The following is a 19,350-nucleotide window of genomic DNA, read 5'->3' on the forward strand; positions in this document are numbered from 1 at the left end:
TTTGGTTGCATCCATTTTTTAAGTGACCTGCTAGACTGCCCCTTTTCTCTCTTTAAGTAAGGAGAAAATGGTTGGCCTCTCTGTGGCCATCCCCATTCTGTTGTGGTTCCTTTGAACACTCAGTTTCCTTCAGTCCCTGGAGCCTCTTGTGTCAAGTGTTCACAGTCTTACAGGTATTATCTTCAGAGACTGGGGCTATGATCATTGTGGCCTAAGTTCTCTTAAGAGGAAAAATTGGCCTTGGGTTCTCCTGCTAGAAGGCTGTCATATGTCCCCAAAATAGCTTCAATGGTGGTCATTTTATGTTAGTGTTGAGATAATCTAAGGTTGAGATGATCTGCTTTCAGCTTTGATCTCAAACCCATTCTTATATTCTGATCACATTGTTGAATGTGGGAGGACTTGACGGCTTCTTTTTTTTTTTTTTTTTTTCTTTTAAGGCTAAATGGACGGGGATTCTGCTACTTTTAAAAATCACCCTCCTCTGTGCTTTGACAGACAAGGCAGTCCCTTCCCCTCGGTCTTCAATTCTATAAAATGGGGATAATTGGAACCTCATGCCCCCAGGGCCTTATGAGGCCCGGCTAATGAGGGAGGGGAGTGGAAAAACGGAAAGTCTGAACAATGATCTGTCATTCCTTTGGGCTTGCAAAGGGGGTAAAATGTAAGGCCCTGCTCGTTCACTCAGCTGGGTCTTTAAGAGCGGGTTTGTAAAAGGCTTTGAAGAAAAGTGCTGTAGAGGTGCTAAGTAGCAGCCAAGAGACCAGGCCCGCTGCCAGGGGGTCAGGCCTGGGCCGAGGCAGCCGCGGTCTCGGGCTCAGGCCAATTTTGCAGCCGCGAGTAAAGTTCACGCTGCCCGCTCCCCTCTGTGCGGCCTGGAGGGGACCAACCCGGATAGGAACGCCAAGAGGAAGGCGGCGCAGGCTCCGGAGAGGCGTGGGCTCCGGGCCGGGTTTTCCCCGAAGCCTTCGGCGGCGGCGCTGCCGAGCGAAAGCGGCAGAGGGCCTGCCGCCGCCGCGGCTCGTTCTCTCCCCTCCTCCTTTGTGAGGGGAAGGGAGCGAGTCCGTTCCATGGCCTGCACCCGCTCCGCGCTCCGTTCCGGGTTTGCCAGGCGGCCGCGACGGTGCTGGGTAAAATGGCAGTGCTGAGCCTCGTGTCGGAGTGAGGGGGACTCGGAGGAGAGTGGGGCGCTCTAGCCGCTCAGTCCGGCCGCCCGCCCGCTCGCCAGCCCGCTGCCGCGCAGCAGCCTCGGCCCGCGCCGCGGCCGGGGAGGGGAGGCAGGGCGCCCGGCCGGGTCCGCGCTCCGACTCTGCCTCCCGGCGCCCGGGCTGCTGCCGCGCGCCCTCCAGCCCGCCCGTCCCGGGTCCCCCTCCCCCCCGCTCCCTCCCTCCCTCCCTCCCCGCCCCCTCCCCCTCGCCTCCCTCCCTCCCTCCCTCCTCCTTTCTCCGGCAGCAGAAAGCGGAGAGTCACAGCGGGGCCAGGCCCTGGGGAGCGGAGCCTCCACCGCCCCCCTCATTCCCAGGCAAGGGCTTGGGGGGAATGAGCCGGGAGAGCCGGGTCCCGAGCCTACAGAGCCGGGAGCAGCTGAGCCGCCGGCGCCTCGGCCGCCGCCGCCTCCTCCTCCTCCGCCGCCGCCAGCCCGGAGCCTGAGCCGGCGGGGCGGGGGGGAGAGGAGCGAGCGAGCGAGCGCCGCGCAGCAGCGGAGCCCCGCGAGGCCCGCCCGGGCGGGTGGGGAGGGCAGCCCGGGGGACTCGGCCCCGGGGCGGGGTGGGAGGGGGGGAGAAGACGAAGACAGGGCCGGGTCTCTCCGCGGACGAGACAGCGGGGATCATGGCCGCGCAGGTCGCCCCCGCCGCCGCCAGCAGCCTGGGCAACCCGCCGCCGCCGCCCTCGGAGCTGAAGAAAGCGGAGCAGCAGCAGCGGGAGGAGGCGGGGGGCGAGGCGGCGGCGGCGGCAGCGGCCGAGCGCGGGGAAATGAAGGCAGCCGCCGGGCAGGAAAGCGAGGGCCCCGCCGTGGGGCCGCCGCAGCCGCTGGGAAAGGAGCTGCAGGACGGGGCCGAGAGCAATGGGGGTGGCGGCGGCGGTGGAGCCGGCGCCGGCGGCGGGCCCGGCGCGGAGCCGGACCTGAAGAACTCGAACGGGAACGCGGGCCCTAGGCCCGCCCTGAACAATAACCTCACGGAGCCGCCCGGCGGCGGCGGCGGCGGCAGCAGCGATGGGGTGGGGGCGCCTCCTCACTCAGCCGCGGCCGCCTTGCCGCCCCCAGCCTACGGCTTCGGGCAACCCTACGGCCGGAGCCCGTCTGCCGTCGCCGCCGCGGCGGCCGCCGTCTTCCACCAACAACATGGCGGACAACAAAGCCCTGGCCTGGCAGCGCTGCAGAGCGGCGGCGGCGGCGGGGGCCTGGAGCCCTACGCGGGGCCCCAGCAGAACTCGCACGACCACGGCTTCCCAAACCACCAGTACAACTCCTACTACCCCAACCGCAGCGCCTACCCCCCGCCCCCCCAGGCCTACGCGCTGAGCTCCCCGAGAGGTGGCACTCCGGGCTCCGGCGCGGCGGCCGCCGCCGGCTCCAAGCCGCCTCCCTCCTCCAGCGCCTCCGCCTCCTCGTCGTCTTCGTCCTTCGCTCAGCAGCGCTTCGGGGCCATGGGGGGAGGCGGCCCCTCAGCGGCCGGCGGGGGAACCCCCCAGCCCACCGCCACCCCCACCCTCAACCAACTGCTCACGTCGCCCAGCTCGGCCCGGGGCTACCAGGGCTACCCCGGGGGCGACTACGGCGGCGGGCCCCAGGACGGGGGCGCCGGCAAGGGCCCGGCGGACATGGCCTCGCAGTGCTGGGGGGCTGCGGCGGCGGCGGCGGCGGCGGCAGCAGCCGCCTCGGGAGGGGCCCAACAAAGGAGCCACCACGCGCCCATGAGCCCTGGGAGCAGCGGCGGCGGGGGGCAGCCGCTCGCCCGGACCCCGCAGGTACACAGCTGAGTGGGGAGGGGGCTGGGGTGAGCGGGGTCCTGGGAGTGGGTGGCGGCTGCGGGGAGCAGGCCACAGCCTTGGGCTACCCCCAGTCCGGGGCCCCCACTGCTGGGGAGCTGCCATTGTCTGGCTCTTCTCTTAAAATGGCTGCCTGTCTGCCTTCCTCTCCTTCCCTCCTTCAGCCTTTGTGTGGGGCTTTCCCTGAGGTGTATGCTCCCCTTCTCCCTCTCCCCTGGTCCCTTCGAACTCCTGGGGTCTTCAGAGGGGTGCAGGGCAGAATGTGCGGGAAAGGGCCTGGCCCGGGGTGAGGGGGGTGCTGGGGGCTCAGCTTAGGGGTGTGCAGTGCTATGAGCTCGGGGGTTGAGTGGACAATTCTTTGCTCACCTGCCGCTCCTCTCTGCCCGCCCTCCTGCCTTCCTCTAGGCCGTTTCCCATCTGTGCTTTCAAGGAGGGGCCCCTCGGGCTCTGGGGTACCTCGGGGGAGGTCAGGGGCCTGCTTGGGGGCAGCTAGAGGCCGGCTGCGGTTCACCCAGGGCAGCCCGGGCCATCTCCTGTCTTAGTCTCCGTCGGCCCAGTGGCCTGGGCTTCTCCCTGGAAGTGCTGGTAAACAGCTGAGTGATTGGAGTAGTAAGTGCAGATTGCTTTGGTTTGGGATTTGAATTATGGAGGTAAAATCCTTCTGTCAAAGCCAGGAGACAGTTGGTCTTAGGTTGACATCCTATCTGTGATCTGATTGGCTCCCCATCTCCTGCTCTTGGCCATTTATAATTGCCTCTGATGTAATGGTACAACAATCCTGATGAGCTCATAAACTTTTACACTCTGCTTTTCTGCCAGTGATAACCCAAACCATCGCTGCCACTATCTGCCTTTTATTCCAGAGCTGAAATTGGCTGTGACCTTGAGGAGGGAGGTTTAAGCAGCAATACTGTATCAGCAGGAGCAGAGCCCCAGACAGGCTGCCCTTGTTACATTGTGCCGAAACAAAAGAGGAGGCAGTGGCATTTTGCTTGTACCTTGGATTTATTTTGCTTGTTATGTTTTATGCAGCCTGAAATAGATTCTGTGTTGTCAGAACAGTAGCTGAGTTTTTCTCTACAATGGGTTTGCTGTTTGTTTTGGTTTTGTGACTTTCCTGATGGTATAAATGACTTCTTTGATGGCTCTGAAGATGCATTTGTCTTGAGTAATTTTGACCATGTTCGCTTTTCAGAATCGAAATTATTTTATTGGGGTTATTTATTGAGTGACAAATGTGGGATCTTTATGGGAGGGGTGTAAGAGAAAACTTTTTTTTTTTTTCTTAAACTGGAAGCTTTCTGAGAGAATTTCATATTAGGTTCAAGTGTTCTGTTTTAAGGAAGACTGGCCTCATTCTTTGTTTACATGTTGAATCTTGTTAACACTTTGTTAATTGAACTTTGGGAGAGCAGCTCCGATTTAAAGAGAAGCTGACATCTTTTATGATCTTGTGTGGGACTTTCTCCTAAAGGCCTGGTTTGTTGAAATTTAGCATTTGTTCCTGGGATATCAAAAAGGCTGGTTTTCTGTTTTGTCATCAGTCACTTTAGAGCTTTGAAATAGAGGTCATCTAATTTTTTTCTTTGCATTTTAAGGTATGTTCCATTTTTTTTTCTGTCTTCCAAACCTATAATGATACATGGTATTTGCTTAGAAATGACAACTTTTAGGTACATTTTTATGCATTCTATTTTATTTTTATTTTGCTCTTAGTATCTCTTAGCATCTTTCTTTCTTCAGTGTTTTAGTCAGGAATATTGGGTATTCTGTGGAGTAGGTATCTTTTGAAAGGGGAAAAGCTCTTCCTGCCCCCAGCCCCCAGTAGTACCTAGTGGTACCTTCCTGCTATGAGATTTTGTTCATTGATTAGCTGTGTTCCTTCCTCATCCTGGAACTGCTTTTCTCTTCTCTTGAGCTGGGAGTTTTGAAAATAGCTGTGTTAAATGGCAGATTTAGAGCTCTGTGCCTTGACTCCACATTGTCTATGATGTTCTGTGTTGGGGCAAGAAACGGGAGTTTTATATGGAATTTCTGGTTCTGGAGGATAAGTTTTGTCTTAGAGAAGAGAACATCCTCTTCTTTCTGGATAAGAGACATTACATCTCTTTTCCCTTGAGGGGAGGAAGTGTGAGCCAGTTACCTTTCTTAAACTATTAGAAGAAATAATTTGGGGTAAGTTAAGACTCATTTACAAGCAAAAATTAATTTGAATTCTGCTGGTTTGGGGATATCCAGGCAAACACTTTGTTTTTTTGAGGGGGTGGGGGGAACTGGATAAAACAAACTTTTGCCATAGAGTGGTTTCTGTTTTTCAGTCATTAAATATTTGAGCACTTTGTGTGCTAGATACTATGCTCTGTGCTGAGTAAATGGTAGAAAAATAAATGTCGTCCCTGTCTGAAAGCTTGTCTGTGCTACCTCTCAATGAATTTCTGGATTCACTTTTAACATCACCATACCTAGCACTTAATGCAAGGTTCCTGTTCAATTTCATTTCAGTTGCCTACTCCCTGACCTCTTGAGCATTCACTTGTGGAAGGGACTATACAACTTTCAGTTTTGTGGTAGTCTCCATGAACCATGTAGATGGATAGATTTTTTTTTTTTTTTTAAAGATTTTATTTATTTATTTGACAGACAGAGATCACAAGTAGGCAGAGAGGCAGGCAGAGAGAGAGGAAGGGAAGCAGGCTCCCTGCTGAGCAGAGAGCCCGATGCGGGGCTCGATCTCAGGACCCTGAGATCATGACCTGAGCTGAAGGCAGAGGCCTTAACCCTCTGAGCCACCCAGGCGCCCCGATGGATAGATTTTGATACAAATTCTTCTTTGCTACTTAAGGATAAAGCTCTTGTCAGAAGACGAATCCTTCTTTTTAAGCATTCTTAAATAAGAGGGTCTTGCTCTGTCCCTTTCTCAGTCTTGGATTAAGACTGTTTTGCAGAGAATTGATTGACACAGCTAAGATGGTAATGTTCTCATTTGACTCTACTTTTATGAAATAAAGATTAGCTAAGTGTTTGTATTGTGGCTCTGTCTTTTTCACAGGAGCAGGAAGATCCCAGCCAGCAAACTTTTCCTTTATTGCTTTCCATATGTAACACTGTGGCTTCAGGTGTTGAATCCTGCTACTGATGAAATATTTTTCGGTCACCTATGTGCTTGAGCCTCATGTGAAGCTTTTTATTTGGGATGCTTTTAGCTGTAGTACCTTGAGAGGAGTATCAGCTCATCAAAGTAAAAAATGAAATAGAATATGTGGTCCAGGATCAAGATGAATTTGATTGTAGAAGTTTAGCTGTTCTTGCTATGATATTTCCGATTCCTGGGAAACAAATACAGGAATCTTGGGCTTGTTATGGGAATGCCTGCTGGCAGAAATTCTGGGCTGGCTAAAATACAGGACTCTTGGAGCTCTCTCAAGTAGGAGGGACCAGGAAAACCACACTGAAATGGCACTTAGTTGTGAGGCTTCATGTTTCTCTACTGTCCATGAGAAAACTAGGGGTGATGGGGGTTGGGTTGGTGGCAAGAGAAGAGAAAGCATCCAAGACCAAGGTTGGCTTCTTTGTATTGGGCCCTGTAAGGACTTTTCAAGGTTTCTTTCCTTTGTGTGTGACACAGAGTAACCATGACAAGTGGCACCTGCTGTAATAAGATGTCTTGGGTTGCATTAAACTTTCATCTGTTGGATTGATTCCTTCAGGGTGTGATGTCTACAGTAGACTTTAGCAACGAAGTTAGTGAACTTTTGAAAATGTGGAAAGAGGCTAACAGAGTATGGCAGGCCCATTCCCAACACCCCACTTCCCAAGGTTGTATTATAGAATTCTAGAAGCCACCGAACTGAGCAAATATATGGTTAAAATATGGTATTCAAAATAAATTGGCACTGAACTGTTCTTTCCTGCCAGTGAACTGGGATACCTCAGTCTCTAAAATGGAGTCCTGATTCCCATGGCTTTTATCTCTGGGTTTCTCCTTGTTTAGATTGATCATTATTATTGATGCACACTGAGTTGTGTGTGACATAGTGGTGGGGGGGTAAAGAGCACAAGGCTCAGGAGCAAGAGGCTTTGATTCCACATTCAGTTCTAGATTAAGCTGTGTGATTTGGGGCAAGCCGTTGGTGTTGTCTCTTCATCAGTAAAGTGAAATTGGTGGATTGCATGGCCGCTTTCTCTGATGCTACACATTGGGCTGTGCTTTCGTACCTGACTTAACATGACGGCAACTTTTTCCTATACATGTACCGGTAGGGGTCTTGATACTGTCTTCCCTTGGGCCTGAAGAACTCAAGGCTGTTTCCTCCTGAGGATTTACAGGAGCAAGCTCTGAACAATTGGGTACCACGATGATCTGTGGCCCTTTACAGAAAAAGCCCTACCAAACTATTTTGCTTTGAAACTTTGTCATTAATCATTCTACCTTGCTGGTGGTTAAAACACTAAACATTAATGGAAAAATTGGTCAGACTTCATTAAAGGAAGACTTGAAAAATAGTTGCTTCAAAATCTCTAAGAGGGGATTTGGGGAATAGATTCAGGGTGGGGTAGGGAATAGATATTCATAACATTAACAGTCTGCTTCTTTTTGGAGGGGGAGGTTAGGAAGGTGGGAGAGGTCTCTTTAAGTTTTCCAGACTCTTTGGGTGTTTGGGCAGGTCTAGGTCTGGTTTGGGCAGTTGGTTGTAATCTGAGTGCCTGAACTTGTCCTGTAAGTTTTGCTGAGAGAGGAGCAAACGTTCCTGAGACTGGAACAGGAAAAGCCAAGCATTACAGGGTCAATTTCATAGGCCTGTTGCCCTTTTCTCATACCTTTGGTTTTTTAAGCTACATGGTGTGATTTCCAAATGCTGGAAATGCTGTTCTCTCTCTTCTCCAGCACACCTGAATTTCCTTTCTTTCTCCTCCTGGCTTAGTAGTTTAGAAGGATAATTTAGGCATATTCGAAGTATGCTAAAAGGAAGCTTCCCTTTATGAAAGAGGGGAAAAGGTAGAGGAAAAGGTGTTTGATCATTCTCTGCTTGACACAGCAGCTTCTTCCTCTCTGAAGGAACCAAGTATTTCAGAGCTTTGTGTAAATACTTGCTGAGCTGTCAATATGTACCCAGGAGGTTTCTGTAGTGAGATGTAAACGGCTCTATAGAATGTTTGACAGGCAAATTAATAAACAGTTTTCAAGCAAAGATAATGCTAGTCTGTTCTCATGTGGGGGAATAAGTAACATTGGAGAAAAAGAAATGTGGGTAGGGAAGGGGGTAGTAAGGGGGGGGGTGTGGAGATGTGGAGATAAGGAGAGATGATCTAAAAGAGATTGGAAGTAAAAAGATGCTGTCCTGGAAGAGAAGCCTCCATGGTCCTGGCTCCAGGCTAAGTTCAGGGCACATGGAGCCCCTGTTCAAAATGGATTGCAGTTTCAGAGTGAAAATAAACAGAAGTTTGGAAAGAAGATACTAAGTTTCAATAGTGAGGTAAGTGCTCCAAAAGCTTGGTTTATGAGACACTGAGTTTCAAAGCCTTGTTCTTTGGGAAAGGTTTTGTAGTTTGGTGAGATGTTTTTAGGGTTGGGTTTGCATTTTTGGAATACCAGAAAGGAGAGGGGAGAAAAAGATACTGCAGCTTCAGCGTCGTCCTCAGCATCTGTTTTGCTGTGGCTCTCAGGATTAGAAGCCCACTTTATGGGCTGGGTTTATTTGTATAGTTTTCACTGGATTCCTGTGCATTCTTCATATATATGTTCAAATTAATGCTTCCAGGTTCCTGGGTTAGTACAAGGCCTAAATGTTTGGGGACTCTCTAAATACTGCCTGAAGGGTTATATGGGTAGATTCAGTCTTTGTTTTTGAAATTGCCATTTTAGGATTAAAAACATTTCTGTGTTCCTTCAGTGAAACATTCTTTTTGTGGAGGAAGAAATATTTTAGAAGTATTTTAGCTGTGTGCCTGTAGTATTCTGCTTTGGTAGCCTTGTGAGATGACCAGATTTATCTCCTCAAAGTCTCTTTTTAAACAAAATCCACTGACTCTGACACCAGTTTTCTTCACAAGAAGTGTTTTTATAGACCAGAGTCCTGGAAGTGCCTGTTTGACTTAGCATAGTAGTAGGGAATATGAATATCATTATGGCCCTGGCCATAATTTTTAGGTTCCACTGACTTACCAAAGGCTATCAGCTTGTTCTAAAAAAAATACAAAAATTTGGGTTGACACGGACATTGGTTGCACAGGCCTTTCTCAGTGTCATGGTGATAAGGGTATTAGATCATCAGACTTGTTGCCGAAAGTATGATTTCTGGCTCCGGGATTTGGAGGTTCAGATGGGAGTAGGAAATAGCCCTTTGTGAACACGCCAGTTAGATACTAGGAAGGGACTTAAAAAGACAGTATCTGCTTCAGAGGAATTTCATTTTCTTGGCAAAGCATGCTTATGTGCACACATCTGGAAAACTTGCAAAGCAGGGTTTTGTAAATGGGTATAGACCAAACTAAGTGTGTGGGCTGAAAGAATTCAAGAATAAGGAGCAGTCAGAGTTGGGCAGGGTTAACCTGGGACAGGTTTTCGGAGGCAGTGAATCGTGAAACTTAATGTTCAAGAGGGGGAAAGTTAAAATACTAAATTGCTTTTTCATAATGTTACTCTGAGTGCCACAGGCTCTATAGGATCCATGTTACACAACCATCTCCAGACCTGTAGTTGCTTCATTCTGGTGACTTTGAGAATTTGGACTGTCACTATAAAATTCTGTGAAAGAGAGTGGCTCCAGGGTCTTAGTGGTTCTTGTGGTTATGTGGGGCCTTTAGTACAACCTGCCAAGTTCTTGGCCAGTTTCAGGGGCTCTTTTTTAGTAATTTTGGGTTTCGAAGGTTGTGTCACCTTCAGAGTTGTGTGCCCTGGACAACTCTGCAGTGACAGTGGTTCAACTTTGGTTGGAGAGCTTAGGTTTTTTCTTTTTTTGGCAGAGCTAATCGACTTTTCTTAAAATGAGAGCCATGAAGTACCTGTCCAGACACTTAGGCTGCTGCTATTTCTAAAAAGTTGGGAGCTGTGCTGAAGCTGAGTTGCTTGGATCAGACCTTATATTGAGGGTTGATGGGTGGGTAAGGCAGCACATGTGCAGTTTGCCCATCTGTTCAGAGAAATGGCCTTTAATATTGTTCTTGATTAGGTTGGCTATGGCCAAAAAGCTCATAAATGCTGCAAACACATGCTTATTCCTATGGGAGCCTCTGAAATGGCAGTGATTCTTGTTTCTCTCTACCTGCTGGTCCATGTGCAGTTGGACCACACATGACTTCTGGTACTTTTCAAGGGTTGTAAGTGGATGCTTAACCACTGAAGATGCCTGGAGAGTCCAGTGCCAGGCCGCTACCTTGCGTTCACCTGGAAGAGAAGGCTAGGTTACACTGTTGCAGTATACAAAAGTATAGAGTCCTGAGTACAGATTCTAGTCTAGAAATCTCTTTCCCAACTTGTTTTGCCTTGCCATTCTGGCATTTTGCAAAGCGAGTTTCCAGGCACTCAGAATTAAGGCTCAGTGGCTCATCTGCGATGGATAGCAGGGGAGTAGGGGCCTAAGATGAACTCCTTAGGCTGTCTGGGTTTTAGAGGAATCCAGGTTAGGGTGAATGTTGACTTAACAACCTTGAATATTCTTCACGAAATTGTCCCCCCCCCCCCCATTCAAATGGGATGGGATTAGTTTTCATTAAATGTTAAGGGACATCTGAGTGAACTTTCATGTGTTTTTGCTAGTCATGTATGCATGCCAGAAGATGATCTTGGGACAGGTTGAGTCTTTATTTCCCAATGGCTTCTGCATATTCCAAGGGTGTGCTGCAGTAAGAGGTCCAATGCCAAGAATGCATTCCAACACGCTGCAGAGTAGGAAATTTGATCCCTAAAATGTTGACTTAGTGTTGGTTATGGTACATATTAGAAATCACCCAGTAATCCAGGACAGATTTTTGTCACCCTCCAGGAAGCTAATGTTGATATGAAATACTAAGGGGCTTTGGGCACCGGGGCTATGTGCTCTGCAGGCCCAGAGTGCTGCTTAAATTGCCACCCATATGAAGAGGAAATGTGCCATGTGCTTTTTTTCCTCTTTTGCATTTGGGCTTCCTTATGGCTTCGTTGCTTCTGGGTTCCCAAGTCTGCAATGTTAGATATTAGACTTCCTCCTCCCTTGGCACGGGCACATTCATGATTTTTTGTGGCTCATCACCAGCAGCCAAGATTTTTGTATGCTTTTTCCCTCTTAAACTTGTTAGCTTTCAGCTTGCTTGTTTATAGACATCTCTGTTAAAAGGAACTCCCTGCTCAAGATCTAGCACCAGCATGACGGCAGCAGGGGAGTTGAGGGGCTGGTGTGATATCAGTCATTTAAAAACCCATTTGCTTTGTGCGTGGTGTTTTTTATTTTGCCTCCTGTTTTCCTTGAGGTCACAACTTGCTTGTTGGGCATGAGTGCATCTGGGTCCAGCTGTTTGCTCTCAACTGACTTAGGCCTGGTATACTTTGACTTTAAGCAGAGTGTGAGTTCAGCCACATGGTAGATGATTAAAGGCTACATAGTGCTGAGTGCTTCCCCTTAGAGGAAACAAATGCGTGTTTGGGCTCTTCTTGCACAGTGATTTCCCCCTCCTTCTGAGTGGACCTTCTTATGGCTTTCTCTTGTCCTTAGTGAACAAGTCACCTAAGCAGAAATGCTGGGAATTAGTTGCTCTTTGCTACTGTGTCTGGTCTGGTGCGTATGGATTGCTATCTCTGTTCCGATCCTTAGGTGATGGAGTTCTTCGGTTGCTCCAGCAGTAGTAGATGTAAAAAGTAGTAGATGGGAATCTGGCTGCCAAAGATAGCTCTACTATAAAAGATTTGGGAGGCAATTCTATAGGTAGTTGATCCATAACTTTGTCCTGGGCTAGGGATAGGCTGAGAATCTCACTGAAATTCCAATTTTCAAATGATGGGATACTGAGGGTGAGTGTTACTGTTAACAGCCATGCATTTGCGTACTTACCATGTGCCAATCTCTGTGCTGGGTCTTTCTATGAATTTACTTATTTAATCTTCAAAACCATGAGAGGTGGGTTCTATTGTTACTCCTCCCACTTTACAGATGAGGAAATAGAGTAAAAATGAGAAATTTGCCCTAGGGCAAAAAGCTAGTAAAAGGTAGAGTTCTGATATGAATCAAGGTTTGTCTGATTCTTGAGCACCGTAACATTTTAAAATACTAAATTTGCTTCTTCAAAATAAATTATTCAAGCACTAAGGCTTATTGGGACATTATTTTTGCAGTAGCCTGGGACTCTTAAATGGGATGAAAGACTGAAAAGCCTTTAGTTACAGTTTTACATTATGCCTAGATTTTTCTGTCCATCTAGAATTTTATTTAAGTTTCTGATGAATGGCCATGTGATTCCCAATGCAAAGAATTGGTGGCATTTGGTCATCAGGCCACTTTTCTTTTTGGGAGGGACCTTTGAGAGGAGTGAGGGTAGGGGTGGATTGAGGCTCAAAGTGATCTAAGTAAGAGCAACTTGCCTTATGAGAGTATTTGCAGATTGATTTTACTTTCTATGACTTGGAGCACTTGCAGGAAAGGCAAGGTTTATGATCTTAATTTCCACTCGGGGAAAGTGAACACATGAAGATTGAGTACCTCACACAAAGTTTCATAGCAGAGTCAGCTCTAAAACCAAGGTTTAAAGTTCCCTTATGCTGTGTGACTTTAGGCAGGTCACTTAACTTCTCTGAATCTGTATCCTCAACTATATAATGAGGAAAAAGATCTACCTTGTAGGTTTCAATAAATATTAATAAGATATATGAAGATACTATTATCAAAATAAAATTTGAACATGACTCCTGGTTGGTAGAGGCCCGTTTGAGAGGGGGATAGTAGGGAATGGTTAAGGACACTTGGTCTTTACTGAATTAAAAGCTATCCCATAGTTCTTAGCTACGTATAAGTTATATTAATGCTTAAAAAAAAATAACAGATTTTATTACGCATCTTTTGTTCTGGTTTGAGAGATTAGTCCAGTGATTCTCTGTGGGATCCCTAACCATTAGCATCAGCATTACCTGGACCCTGTTGAGAAACGTAAGGGGGCGCCTGGGTAGTTCAGTCAGTTAACTGTCCAGCTCTTGATTTCAGCTTGGGTCTTGATCTCAGGGTCATGAGTTCAAGCCCCACATTGGGCTCCATGCTGGGTATGGAGCCTACTTAAAAGAAAGAAAGAAAGGAATGCAAATACTTATCCAGACCTGCTGAATCCAGAACTCTAGCAGGGTGTTTTAACAAGCGCTCCAGGCCGTTGTGATGCATACCCAAGTTAAAACTACTGGGTTTATGCATTTATGGTTAGCTGTGCTACAGAGTATATCTGAATTACGGGAGGGACTCCTTCCAGATTATACCATAGGCTAATGTTTCACATGTATCTGCCCTTCCAAGATGTGAGAGAATTACTGGATAGAGAAGAGGTAAATGCGTGGGGTTGGGGAAAAGAAAGGAATACTTTTGAGATGGATCTTCTGCTATGCAGTAATGATAAACTCCAGTGACCAAGCAGGTCTGTTTCCTTATAGGTCTTAGGGACTCCCTGCCTTCCAGTTCTCTTTTTCTTAGCTCTTTGGTGACATGCAGAATGAGGATAATCTGAATCTGTGGTACTGATTGTTTGATGAAGGGGGAAAAGTTCATTTTAGGATTGTGACTGTGTGGTCAGCAGGTATGACCAGGCAAGTAAATTGACTAAGAAAGTGATTCTTGAAAATGGCACTGAGGCCAGTTTGGGAGCTTTGATTAAACGCCATGATGTCCCTTCTGCTCGTGATGGCCAACTGATCTGAGAACAGGGCCTTTGGTGATCTGCTGGTCTCTTAGTAGGACATCCTTAATGACCTCCCTCCTTCTCTCACACCTTAGCCTTTCAGTAGCTAGCTAGAGTCTTGCTGTAATTCCTTTCCTTGTGACCCTTGTCTTAAAGTCCTAGCTTCTCTAAGTCAACTCCTGACAAGCTGCCCATCTTTGAAGTGGTTGAGACCTCTCCGAGAAGCGAACTTTTGAGCCAAGACCTGTCCCCAGTTGTATGACTTGATAAATAATGATTGTGCTTGGCACAGAAGTGGAAGTTTGAGAAATGGTCCAGGAATAAACAGTAACAATGCAAAGACATAGTGTAGAACCAATGTTTTAGTACACCTGCACTTTCTGAAAACCTGATGCTGTTTCTGTATTGTTCCCATTAAAAACAAGTTTCCTTGTACCAGGCCTCTTTTCCCTCCTGTCTGAGGAGTGAAGCTGTGATCACTGTGACCCGGCTGCCATGAACGCCAAGGCTTCTAGGAGGCAGTGTACTGACAGTTTGATCTGTGATTTGACATTTATGGGTACAGACAAATAATTTTAGTAGGGAGTCCTATGTTCTTTGTGTGTGCTTGTGTGTTATAATCTCCCTTTGTCATCCCTCTGCCTTCTAGCCTGATTTTCTCTAGTTTTTGTTTTTTACCTTTTCCGTTCCCTCTTTTGATGTCTAACTCTGTTGGTAGAATGCAGAGCACATGGAGGCCTAGTAATTTTACCTTACTAGAGCTGGTAAAGTGTCTTTATTGGAGATGCAATTTACACCACTTTGAGATCAACTGCTATCTGTGTGCCTCAGTTGGAGGTACCTGCCCTAAGGAGAGGCAGGAAGTGCCTTTGTCTAATTAACTAACAAGCAGAAGTTTTCCTAAATGATCTCTACCTCTTCTACTCTCTTTCCCACTTTATTGCCTTTGGCCTGGAGACTGTTTCTTAGCCTTCCTCAATCTGTTTTTGGGGTTGTGTTGGTACAGGACAGATTGTAACATTTTTGTTTTTCTTTCTAGTCTGTGATTTGAATCCTCTGCTTTCCCAGTGCAGCTTTGAATCGGCTTCTTTAAAACCCCTACATGAAACCTCAAGTGACCAATATGTGGTCTCATTATGGTATTTTGGGTTAAAATAAAATGAGATTGAGATAGCTGGGTTCACCCACCCAGACGTATTCACCAAAAGGAAACTCTGTGTGCCTTGAATAAGACAATCTCCAAAGAGTGTGTGAGCTAAAACGAAAACAGACTTGGGGGTGGGGGTGAGGAAAAGATAAATTTTAGCTAGATTTGCATAACTTAGCTTGCCAGGTATCCATCTCAATTTGATTATACTGGCCAGAGATAGCAAATAAAGAGGAGAGACAACTAAACTTCAGAAAAGATAGCTAGTAACTTTGGTCTGGCTCAGGCATATTTCTGGTGTAACTGACGGAGCCAGCCAGCGTCTCCTGTACACATTTGTGTCAACAGTGGTGTAGAGGAGGTTGGTACCAATGTGCTTTTGGAGCTTTGAAAAGAACTGGAGAATTCACAGGACTGTATGGCTTTTCATTCAGGGAATTGCTGACCTTAAAAAAAGCCTGAGGATTTAAGAGGCATCTATAATCTTAATAAGGTTGGCTGTGCCCTGGGCCATTCTTTAACTTACTTGATTGTGCCTGTTAGAGTTCAGAGTAGATTTCGGGGGACCAGGAGAAAGACTGGCATTTTTGGAAAGTGGTCCAAGGCAGCCCTAGGAATTAAACACAGTGGCATTGCTGCTTCACAGTGTCTTTACAGGACTTGATTGGATTGATGACAAACGGAATCTCCGACTGCATGTAAATCAAGTTCCTACAGCTCAGTGATGTGTCACAGATACCTTTTTTAGTACAGAAGGAGAAATTTTGGCAGGATGTAGAACTGTGCACTTAGAGAAATTTAGGATCTTTTTATATAACCCATGCAAGACCAGTCCAAGTTTGGAATTACAGATAAAATAAAAGGAGTGAGGGAAAATGAGAGCTTCTTAAAGAGAAAGCAAATGAGGCCTTAAAGTTTTGCGACTATGAGCAGTTTTTGCCTTTGCCTTTTTTTTTTTTTTTTTTTTTTTTTTTTTTTTTTTTTTTTTTTAAAGATTTTATTTATTTGTCAGAGAGAGCGAGCGAGAGCGAGCACAGGCAGACAGAGTGGAAGGCAGAGTCAGACTGAGAAGCAGGCTCCCTGCGGAGCAAGGAGCCCGATGTGGGACTCGATCCCAGGACGCTGGGATCATGACCTGAGCCGAAGGCAGCTGCTTAACCAACTGAGCCACCCAGGCGTCCCCTTTTTTGTTTGTTTTTAAGCAGTTATCTGCAAAGCAGTTTAATATGGAAGAAGGAAGAGTATTTCAGAAACTAGGTCAGAAGAAGTAAGCATGACTTAGAAGTGTTGTCTTTATTGAAAAGTTGCTATGTGCCCTCCTGGGTGAAGCTGTGTTTGTAAAGTTACATGACCCTTGACTCTCTATTCCTTACGTGTACTGTATCACTTCATGATAAGAGACAAGTAAGCAGGGCAGAAACTGTCTTAAAAACCGTGCCACTCCGTAGGGCTTGTGGTCCATCCACACTAAGGTCCTTTTCCTAATAGAAACACCAAAGAATGGTTTGTGGGAGGAAGTACCTTTTCCTGGTGTCAACCCAGACCACCTAATGTGGGTAGCAAGGTCTCTACATTGTTTTTAATTATCGAGCGCAGTACTGGGATGCGACATCCCAACCTGTCTTTCTTGCATACCATCAGGATTTCCTAGACTTTGATCCTATTCCCCATTTTTCAGGAATTTGGGGGGATAATAACTTTTTAGCTCACTTAATTGCCCAATCCTGTTATGGACTTACTTGCCAATGTAAGAAGTCTATGGCAGAACTTTTTTTTTTGGAAAACCTGTGAGTACCCACCTTCCATTTGCAGGTTGCTTACAGTAATGCAACAAATACTTACTGAGCTACAATGTATCAGTTACTGTGTTGTGAACATAGGATTCATAATTTCTACTTCAGTGGAGTACTTTCTAGTGGGGGAAGATGTAAGTAAGTAATTACAAATAACCATTATGAAGTTGTAATAAATGCGCTGGAGGAGAAGTGCGACCTTCAGTAAATTATCTTCTGACTATTTTTTAAAGTAAATTTTATATATGATTACCTTGGCTACTGGGTGGCTTTGTAATGCTGGGCTCTTGGGATGGGTACTGGTCAGTTCTGATTCCCTTTCCCTTCACTGCTCCAGGGTCAAGTGTTACAGGAAATTCTCCATCTAAGATTGGACTTGTAATGGGCTAGAGTCCATTGTTTCTCCTCGAGGCTCTTCTTTGTGTGGAGATGCATTGCAGGACATTTGGCATCCTGCTCCCCAGGTAATAAATGCCAGTAGCACCACAGAGTTGATGTGATAACAACAACAACAAAAAAAAAACAACAAAAAAGGCACTTTAATACATTTATTTCCAAATACTTCTCAGGGGATTAGTATTGTTCTGATTGAAAACTATTGGGCTTTACTGTCAGGATTCTTGGGAGGAGATTCCTTGGGATTCCTTTGGGAGAAAAGACTGAAAGTAGATAGAGCTTGAAAACTGGACTGATCAACCCTTTAGATGTCTGACTTGTGTTGTTCTTGATTTTTAAGCAGGTAGTTTGAAACTGCTTACAGCCCATTCTGCTTTTTCGCTCATTGAGGGTAAAGGGAAGTAATGTCTGTATGTGTAGTTTACGAACCTGTATGTTTAACAAGCATTTCACATATTTAATCATTTCAACTGTCTTATATCTTTGTTAGACAGTTTTTAATCCCCCAGTTTTACAGATGATTCTGGTGCAAGGGAAGTGACTTGCTCAATGTAGTATCAAAGCCTGTGCTTTTTTCCCTCTTTTTTAAAAAAGCATAACCTCAGTTTATTTGTTAGCTGACCTCTAATTGACCACTTTGGGTTTCTGGTCTTGAGTGTATAGGACGAGACCTTAAGTGTTCTAGTTGCTAAGCTTTGTTTCTAGAAATCTGGGACTTGTGCAGGATGATAATAGCTAACATTTTGGGTGCTAGAGGATATAACAGTCAATGAAACACACTTTATACCTCTAGTATCTCTAGACATATACCCACTAGCTTATATATTTTAGTCTAAGATATAGACATTAAACAAGATAAATAGTAAACCATAGAGTATTCTAATGATACATGCTTGGGAGAACGGTTAATCATGGACCAGGTCTAAGAGCTGTGCAGGATTGAGATACTGGATGGGTTTACCAGGGAAGGCCATGTTAAAGTGTTGTTTGATGTGGAAGAGAGCTATACTAATACTGGAAGGAGGAAAGTGTATTTCTGGTGGAGAGGTTGGTGAGGCTGCAGCATGTCCAGTTGATTTGAAGAAGAGGGTCTTGTTTTAATGTATTAAGTCATTCATTCAGCCCCGAGGGTGCTACTACTATTGTCTCTGTTCTCTTGATGCAGAAACTGAGGGACAGAGATGTTGAAGGCCTTGCAAGGGCAGAGCTCTTAACCATTGTGTAGGACTGGCCACCCAGGGCCAAAGCATTTCCTCTGCATGAAGGAGGTTAGGAATTAACAAGGCCTCTAGAATTTCACTTTCCCTTCCACAGTCCCCCTTTTTTTTTTTAAAGATTTTTTTTTATTTATTTGACAGAGAGAGAGAGGTCACAAGTAGGCAGAGAGGGAGGGGGAAGCAGCCTCCCTGCCAAGCAGAGAGCCCGACGTGGGGCTCGATCCCAGGACCCTGGGATCATGACCCGAGCTGAAGGCAGAGGCTTTAACCCACTGAGCCACCCAGGTGCCCCCACAGTCCCCTTTCCTTTCCTACTTTTAAAGAAGGAAAGTTGCTTTACACACACATCTTCACTGCCCTGGAATACAGAATGTGAGCAGCATAAGTATATAGTATGTTAGTGATACGTGTTTAGGTGAACAAGACAACGCAGGGACTCAGTATATGAATTTCGGAAAGCTTGGTTTTGACTGAGACTGTGGCTTATTTAGGAATCTGGGAGTCTGAGATGCATTCCTGGTGGTTTCTCTATTGGCCAGGCACTGCCCTCTTAAGACCATTGTTTGGCTAAGGAAACTGAACATGCATCTCAGCTCTAGAGTCACTTGGTACTAGAGATGGGAGGAGTTTGGGAAAGAGGGCATTGTAGCCCGAATGCTCCCAGACTTGACAGGAGAATTGCCTAAGGAGATTCCTGGCCCTCTCCCAGAGCTGCTGTTCTAATCTGGAGGGCCGGATTCCATTGTGTTGCTGAGGATGTTAAGGTACAACCTGACTAGTGCTTTGCCCATCCCCCCCCAACCCCAGCCCACTCCAGGGAACTGGTCAGAGAACTGGGATGGGAACCCAAGTGTCTTCTCAGTCTAGTACTTTTCACCATGTTGTGCTGCTGCCTTACTCTTGAGATTAAAAAGTTGTTAAGGAGGGGATGTTTAATTTTATCAAATGGCATTTCAGTTCC

General features: G+C 46.6%; 1 protein-coding gene across 3 annotated transcripts in view; it reads left to right on the top strand.

Moving 5' to 3' along the window:
* The first annotated feature begins 1,765 nt into the window (after window positions 1-1,765).
* ARID1A (AT-rich interaction domain 1A) overlaps window positions 1,766-19,350 on the top strand; it is a 69,803-nt gene continuing 52,218 nt past the window's right edge. For all 3 annotated transcript variants that reach the window (XM_059138352.1, XM_059138353.1, XM_059138354.1), the window contains exon 1: window positions 1,766-2,970. In XM_059138352.1, coding sequence (XP_058994335.1) covers window positions 1,831-2,970 — 1,140 coding nt within the window. In that variant the 5' untranslated portion in view covers window positions 1,766-1,830. The remainder of the gene's footprint in view (window positions 2,971-19,350) is intronic.

Source organism: Mustela lutreola, chromosome 10 (genome assembly GCF_030435805.1).
Source record: "Mustela lutreola isolate mMusLut2 chromosome 10, mMusLut2.pri, whole genome shotgun sequence".
In the NCBI taxonomy this organism is placed as follows: Eukaryota; Metazoa; Chordata; class Mammalia; order Carnivora; family Mustelidae; genus Mustela; species Mustela lutreola.